The sequence below is a fragment of the Punica granatum genome, chromosome 3, assembly GCF_007655135.1.
Source record: "Punica granatum isolate Tunisia-2019 chromosome 3, ASM765513v2, whole genome shotgun sequence".
Taxonomy (NCBI): Eukaryota; Viridiplantae; Streptophyta; class Magnoliopsida; order Myrtales; family Lythraceae; genus Punica; species Punica granatum.
The window spans coordinates 31,694,564-31,703,296 of record NC_045129.1 but is presented as its reverse complement, the minus strand read 5'-3'; the positions used below and the strand labels follow the sequence as shown (position 1 = coordinate 31,703,296).

The following is an 8,733-nucleotide window of genomic DNA, read 5'->3' as shown; positions in this document are numbered from 1 at the left end:
TAAAAGATGAAAGTTAAATAAATGATGCATATATTAATTGAAAAAGGAAAAAAAAATTTAGCCTAATTACTAAACTTGTATATTTGACATATCTATACTAAATATAAAAGTGTGAAACTCATAATGTGTTTCTCCACATTTCACTAGTAAAAATACCCTCATAATTTTATTGATATTCCTTAAATACCCTTCTGATTTTATTGAAATTACTTAAATGCCCTTTAGCCGCTTAACATGAATTATCACATGATGCCGGATCACCGCTACCTTCCATATATAAACGGTTCTTCCCTCACTTTTAGGGTCAGGAACTTTTTTTTTTTGTAATATATATTGGGAGAAACATAATAACCACAAAAGACACAAGAGCCAATAAACATCAATGATAATCACAACTAGACCTTTTTGTCCTTGATGAGAAATGAAAATTAACTTATTTTTTGTGAAAGTAAAATTATTAATGGATGATAATATAGGTAGAACGATTCTATGAAAAAGGAATAATAAAAAGCCGAGGCATTTCGAATTGTTTGTTGACACAAACAAAGTCAGGGAAAACCTGTTTACGCTATTTTCATATGAGGCACCATCTTTCCTTGCATTTATGCCAATAACTACCACAACTACAAAATATACTGCCAAATTTTGGGTTAAGTTCGTGTTTAGCACAATGCTTGCCTCTTCTAACTTTGTTGTGCCATTGAAGCTTCGCAGTATGGGGACTAGGTAGTGCTATGCGGAAGCCCTGTCCACATATAATGGGGGTAATCAAATATGTATAGATTGCATGGATAAAGTAATACAAATTATGTTCTTTTCCCCTTCTTCGTTCTCTTGATTTCCTCTATCCAGGAGTCCCTAAATATTTATACTTGACATAATTTTTTCGAATATTTTCTTTATACGGCAGTCGAATTTCCTTTGAAAATAAATGATCTTCGATATCCTCCAATAATTATATAAAATTATAATAATATTAAAATAAAATTTAACATATAAAAATAAGGATTTTGAATAGCACTATATCAAACAATATCTATAACGTATATCTAAACTATATATTTTTAATATATATTTTAATTATATTGATTAGCTAATTATATATAATGCTTATTAAATAAAACAATTAGTTACTTATACAAAGGATTTCCAAAAAAATTTAACAAAAGACACTAAACCTACGAAATTAGAGCCACATAAAAAAATTTAAAAAATAATAATTGAAAGCACGGATATAACATAATATTATTTCCAGAAAAGAAATTTACAAGATCAATTTTGCATACCTCCATTTTATAAATTTGCAAAATGCTCATGATTAAGTAAATGTTGAATGCACTTTAAATTAGAGAATTAGTTGCAAAATTGTCAATAAACTATTAATAATTAAACTAATATATTAGAATTATTAATTGATGCTTTTTGTTATTGTTGAAAATTCAAGAAAATAATAATAATTACAATTAAAATAAACTCGTGCAGTATACGGGTTAGAACACTAGTGTATAAGTCAAAGAAACTGCACTTGCAATAAATGACTCTAATAAATGCTATCAATGCTATAAAAACTAATATTATAATAAAACTTACATCCACAATAATAATAGAAAATAGTAGAGATTACAATAAACTAGCTTTCTATCTCGTGCATTGGACGGGTTTATTTTCATATATTCCAATACCATTTCTTATTGGAATTATTTACATTTTAAAACATAATTTTTTATTAGAAATAATTCAAATTCCAAATTTCCATAATTTCAATAACAAATTTTCAATTATTAATTAAAATTTCAAATATTTATCTTAAATTTTTTTGTTAAAAAAATTTACTTCTTAAGAATCATTAGATATCAAAAAATATTTTAAAATTTCACATAAGAATCTTTGAATAATAACCTTCGATGAAATTGGACTAATGAACTTATTCTTTTTTTTTTTTGAAATTTCTCTTACGAATTTGATTTATACATTTTATACTCAATTTCATATATTTTAATTTCTTTCGCATGCCAATAGTTCATGATTTAATCTTGTATATGATTAATTAATTATTCTTCAATATAAGTTATATAATAATATCCAGTTGAATATTTCATTGTTATATAATTATAAATTAACCATTTTAATCCTACTAAGTATGACCCCATCTAATGCAAAGTGGAGTCAATTTTACTATATATATATATATATATTATCATATGATTTTCGTAAAAAGTAAATCATAAGCCAATAACTATATGATCTTTATGGCAATGTAAAATTTATGCATTTGAAATGAGGATATCAATAATTAATCATGTATATGCATACAATTTCATTCAAAAATTATCACAAGCCGATGATTATGTGATCCTATGGTAATATAAAAATTAAATATTTGAAAATGACGGTGTCTCAAAATATTAGCGGAACAACCTGATCAGTATGATTGATTTATTTTTAGCAAATTGTGCAAACTAAAGTTTTAATAAATTTAAAAAATCTATAAGAAACCATAATTAGACCATAGGCTATAAAATATATAATTGAGCTATTCAAAATTAGTCTAACTCCATTAAGAATTATATTTGAAAATTAAATTAGTCCAACTCTATCAAAGATTATGTTCGAAAACTAATTATTGAAAATTTTTGTTCTTAATAAGTAAATTGATCTCTTAAAATATGAAAATTACTGTAAAAGGTAATCTAAATATATAAACACTACCAGTGCAACGCACGAGATTCGACCCTAACTAACTGTAAAAAAAAAAAAGCAACCCCTAAATATAAAACAGAAAACTATCAAGGACACAAGATATGGAAAAAATTTTAATTGTTTAATGCTACATGCGTTTTCAATTTTTGGAAATATTATCATTTATAAAAGTGCATGACAATATAAATTTTGAATGTTTGAGAATTTTATAATTTTTTTATTTGATGATATTTATTAAATTATATTATAAGATTATATTAATAAAACATTTCAACTTAATTATTATAACAAATGAAGCTACTAACTACCATTTGAAACAAACATGCGTGCAGTATTAATTAGAACATGTGATTTGATTCTGTAAATCGCCCGTTCTAGAGGGCTCTTTTTTTTTTTTTCTCCTTATTTCAGTTATAAAAGAGGTCTGAAAAAAATTTAACATATACCTACTAAAGGGCACATATAATCTGAACACGACAATCAAATATGAAATTTCTTTACTACTATCTAGGAACATGCTTTATTGTGATACTTTCTCTTTCTCACTAAAAGGCTCATATTACTGTAATGCAACGCGATTTATTATTAACTCGCTAACATTGGGTGGTTCGGGGAGTCGGTCTCCCACGAAGTTGACATGTCGGTAAGTCGGAAAGGTACATGATAGGCTCTAAACGTACGGATCTCCGCTCCTCGCTTAGAGATACTCTATATGCGCTTATCGTATGAAGATAAGACGAATCCAAACTCGTTCTAAATTCTCTCCTCCTTGCGCATAGACTGAGTCGAGTTCAGAGGGTCAAATCGAGACTATATATCATCCCTTGATACGGCTTCTCTCCATGGTCTTAGGTCAATAGAGCAGGCAGTTCGATGCGATCTTGTCGCAGTCACCAAGGTGGTCGAAGCCATGAAACTTATCGTATAGGAATTTGGGCATCAAGACAGTACATTTGACGTGCGAAAGAGGGACTTGTGCTAATTGAAGAACAGTAGCTTCACGTCTTTTGACTGGTCAATGTGCGATTATGCACAGAGTCAACGAGGTGGTGATTAGTTTAATGTTGGTGGACCTCTGATTTTGAACCGTGACGTGCTTGTCCTCACTTTTCAATAGTCAGGCACCGCGCAGGAAATATTATTCTGGGAAATATTAGGCAATTTCATAAGAAATTTTCTGAAGCAGGCAAATGTTGTTCATATGTTAGGTAGCTAGGTTTACGATGGTGACACACACATGTTTGAACTATATTCACCAAACAATATATATATATATATATATATAAATTAATAATTTATTGACAAGTCAAGACTTTATGCAGAAACAAAATAAAATATAAATCAAGTATTTTCAAGAAATAAGAATAGTACAGTAACACATAATTTTGTTTGAGACTCAGGAAATTCAAGATTTTATATTCTCGTCCGTGAAATTATTTGTATTTTATTTAATTTTTATTTTCTTATATTGGATTCATGAATTGTTTTTTACCAGTCGACAAAATAAATCTGGCCTTTCCACAGTTTACAGACTGCATAGACGTATGTGTACAAATACAAAGAGGTTGTCCACCAACTCCAAGGCAACAAAATGACAGATCATAATAAGCTTTGCCTATTCATAAAAACATTTTTATAGACTTTGTGGTTTGTCTGCATACAATGATTAAATTTGGAGAAACAGCCTTCTTTCCAAGTAAGGAAAAACAGAATTATTTCTGTTGGAGAAAAAAATTAATTACGTTTTTCAATCATAAAGAAGATCTCAAGAAGTTTAATAATATAAGGACATAAAATAAAATATTACAAAAAGAATTCACTAATAGCAATCAATTTGAAGATGATCACCGGAAAAAGAAAATCAGACTTCAAATATTCTCGAATTCCATATATATCCATTTCTAAAAGCTGAACAAAATAAAAGACAATTGTTCTCTTCGTGAGGTGCTACTGGACTATAGGTATTGACTAATCGACCAACAAAATATTGGTTGAGTGGTAAGCGGTTTCAACTCATGTAAGGAGGAGAGTGCAAGTTGTTCGAGTATCAGAAAGCACACTTGTTAGGAAGGGAGAATAACCTTTAACACTGGAACTCCTGAAATTGCGAGAGTGATATCTCTCATAATTTTTCACTGAAAAAAAAAAGACTAACTATGAAGAAGGTTGATATCTCTTTGACATATACATGCAAAAACATCTATATGTATGTATGTATCCTGAGTTATACGTATAAATAATTTTTTACCAAATTTCATGTGGCTTTCTTAGTATGATGCAAAATATTGCAATAAGAGTAGAGAAAATTCACGACTGGAAGAGCTTTATTTTTAATGTCCAATCCGATTCGAACTAAAATCTATATGTATATATGTAAACTGGGTAATACATATATACTTCAATTTTACCAAATTTCATGTGGCTTTTTTAGTATGATGCAAAATATTGCAGCAGGACCAACAAAAATATTAGTTGAGTGGTAAGCAGCTCACCTTCATAAAGAGAAAAATACAAGTTCGAACCCTAAGAAACGCACTTGTTGGGAGGGAGAATAACCTTTAATACTCAATCTCCTGACTGAATTAATTATGGTCTATTGGGCTTCTGAATACCATGGTACACATCGAAAAATACTGCAGCGGGAATGGAAAATTTTCATGATTGGAAGAGCTTCACTATTTAGGGCCGATCCGATTCGAACTAGATTATTAATCGGATCTTAGTAGATTTATGGATATGTGCACAACAATAGATAAAGTAAAAAAAAAAATTCAGCACGATTTGTGCATGATATCTATTATTGCAATTTACAGAATTGTCGTATTTCCAATTAATTCAGTAATTATTAGAAACTTTTATAAGCAATTTTTCTCAAAGGAAGCTCAATGCCCACGAGGTATCGATTTTCTGACCTTTAAGTCAATAAGCGAGGGTGAACGGTACTGCGCTACACCCTTTTTTGATATATAAGCAGTTTTTAACTTCAATGTGCATTATAATTATATGTATATCTAAAGCAAGTTTAACCACTGCTGACTCTTCCTCGTTTTCAATCTAAAATGTAACAATTCTGCCTGAAAGTGTCCAGCTGATCCTTAAAGACAGGCACGAAAGCATTTATGCTGCCATCTCCGATGTAGGAAGGCAGCAAAAAGATGTTGCCTTCAGTCGGATAGTACATGGGCATGAACATGTAAGGGCTCCCACACCCAAAATCCAAGTCACAGAATGGGAGCCTAAGCCAGCTGTCCACTTCGATGTCCGGGCACAAGGCAGGCTTCTCTACAGATGCAGTCGTCACAATGTCCGGATCATGCTTAACCTTCGATGTTGTGAAGTCGATGAAAGACCGAAAGTAACTGTCATTGACCTTGGCAATTGCCTCATGGATCAGTTTGGCAGCGTGTGAGACGGGCTCACGCAGAAGGTCCTTGACCTTGGCACTGGGGACGGCCCAGAGAACCAGGTTCCCGAAGTACTGGTTTGGAACCCTAGGGTTCATTCTTGACCGGCCATTCACGGAGATTTTCAGATGTGTCGTCTCGTATGCACTCACTGAGCGGGCCTTTGTTATGGCCCGCCACAGATGGGCGATCACGCACTCGAATGTGCTATAGGTGGCGCGCTTATTGTTGTTAGTGATATCTGATGGTGGGCAGGAAATGGAAGCCCTAGCCTTGAGCTTCGTTAGGAAGTCCGCAGAAAAATGGACTTTATGCACCACAATATCATCTAGGGCAACATTGTTGAACCGTGATGCTTCGTCCTCGACAATCTTTTTACTCGTGTACTCTGCTCCAAAGTGATCAAACTCAATCTTGGGAGGGTCCCGGGGGATGAAGTAGGAGATGCGGTCATGAAGGGGGAGTGGCCCAATGTCTAAGCCGCGGCACACCCTACCCCAAGCCACAAGGAAGCTGCTCGTTGCCTGGCCATCGGCAACACTATGGTGGGCCGTGAAGCCAATCACCATTGAGCCGCAGGCAAACCTCGTGACCTGTACCTGGAGGAGCTCCTCGATGCCCTTAAGGGACGGGTACAGACTCTGCAGGGCCTGTGAAGGCTTTAGCAAGGTCAGGGTCTGGTCAAGCCGGCTATCCATAGAGGCCTCGACAAACCTCACCCCTTGGTCATTTAGTAGAACGACGGTCTCCCCTTTGTGGTTCATCCCGAGCCTTCCAGCCCATTCCCGATAAACTGCCAGAACCCTCTGCAGTCCTAGCTTCAGGGTGGCGGTCGGCATTGCCGGGGGCCGGTAGGCATATATAATAGCCACATGGGCATCATAGGCGACCTTGTCGAAAGCACTGAGAGGAATGTAGGCCGTGCTTGGCGGCGGAGGACTGGGATCGTAAATTGGCTTGACGGTCGTTGAGTTTTCTATTGTCACCTTCATTCTTTCTTTTCCGGGTATGTAAACTGGTGGGGGAGAGAGAAACTGAGGCAGGTTTTTTGCGAGTAAAATGAATGAAGCCTCTGCTTCATTTATAGAGTGAGATTTTGCACCCACCAACTCCAGCTAGATGAGGCCATCTCTAATTTTGTCTCATAGGGAAAAAGCATGTACTTGGACAGTTGGGATCGTAGATATTGTATGTTTATTAACAAAATGCCTTCTACATTTTATTATCGCCTGCCTGTCACCAATTCGCACTAGAGGTATTAATTATCATTGTTATATAGTAATTTTAGTATCTCAGATGATATAGAAAATTATGCGATCATAAGATTTTGAGTTGAATCTTAACATGGGAAGCTAGCCTGTCACCTTCTCTTATTCATATATCTCAATGTGTTTTCTATGCGTAAAATGGAAAAGAAAAAAGGGACCAAACGTGTACTCGGATTATAATACCTATATGTACATTTAAAATGTGTTATGTAACTAATTCAATTTACTCATGTGTCTTTAGTTACCTTTTACGTTAAGGAGGAAATAGAAAAAAGTTTGAACAAATTCATCGTATCATATTTTCAAATCATTCACACACTGCATTGAATTAAAAATTGACGCCGTATCCGCTTAACTTTGTCCATTCTAAATTAGGTATAACTGCCTAGAAAATTCTTTTTTTTTTCTAAAGAGACTTAAAAATTTTATTATACATATCAAACGTTTCTTTTTTAATTTCCTTGTGGTTTGGAAATATTCATTCAATATTTTTTTCAATTACAAAGAAGGCTCAATGTCCAGTACAATGAAAGATAAATTATAAATAATTAATAAATGAGTATGTGTAACTAATAAAGGAGCACGTGTAGTTTCACTTGGTATCACTACACTACACCTCTAGGTCAATAGGCGATGACGTGCATCACTATACTACACCTCTAGATCAATGTTGACTTTGGCACATATGTATATATATATTGTTGACATTTTATCGAGGAATATTTATATGCAAAATTTTAGGTTGATGAACGTGGAGATCAGTACTTGTGTTTCAGAGATGCAAATGCATGCACCCAAAAGGGAAATAAGCATAGAAAATTGGAATAGAATTAGAGATATCAGCAGTACATGAAGAGCTCCTTGTTAAATCAGCTTCAATCAGAGAACTCTTCGAGTGGATCCATTATAATCTTTCAAATTAGTGTAATATCTAATTTTTCGTGTGCATTAGTGCGTGTTATGTATGTACATGTAATATAATATGATGATCCATGTAATTAAGTAGTAGAATATGGGTAAGTGCAAAACACATGTATAAGCCATAATAAGAATGATAATACAAATATAATGGAAAGACATATACCTTTTTTTTTTTCGGCAGATCAAGACGCATACAATTATATATTTCATTTATGATCGTATTTAGCCATAAGGTGGACATATACCTTTATATATCGCGTAAAAGGGAAAGTTAATTACTAAAACCTATGTAAGTTAAGTTTTCAAAATTAATATAAGTTGGTGATAGTCACGATCAAATAAATAAATAAATATAGAGAGAGAATTGCGTATAAATTTTTCCACACGCACTTGGACTTATGGAGAAAAACAATGATGTTTAGTCCACCGCACCCATTAAT

At 33.2% G+C, this 8,733-nt stretch overlaps 1 protein-coding gene across 1 annotated transcript; it reads right to left on the bottom strand.

The window, feature by feature from the left end:
- Positions 1-5,458: 5,458 nt before the first annotated feature.
- On the bottom strand, positions 5,459-7,172 carry LOC116198741 (agmatine hydroxycinnamoyltransferase 1-like). Its single transcript, XM_031528967.1, has one exon. It carries the CDS (start codon positions 7,094-7,096, stop codon positions 5,750-5,752), a length of 1,347 nt encoding a protein of 448 aa, XP_031384827.1. The 5' UTR covers positions 7,097-7,172; the 3' UTR covers positions 5,459-5,749.
- Positions 7,173-8,733: the final 1,561 nt, after the last annotated feature.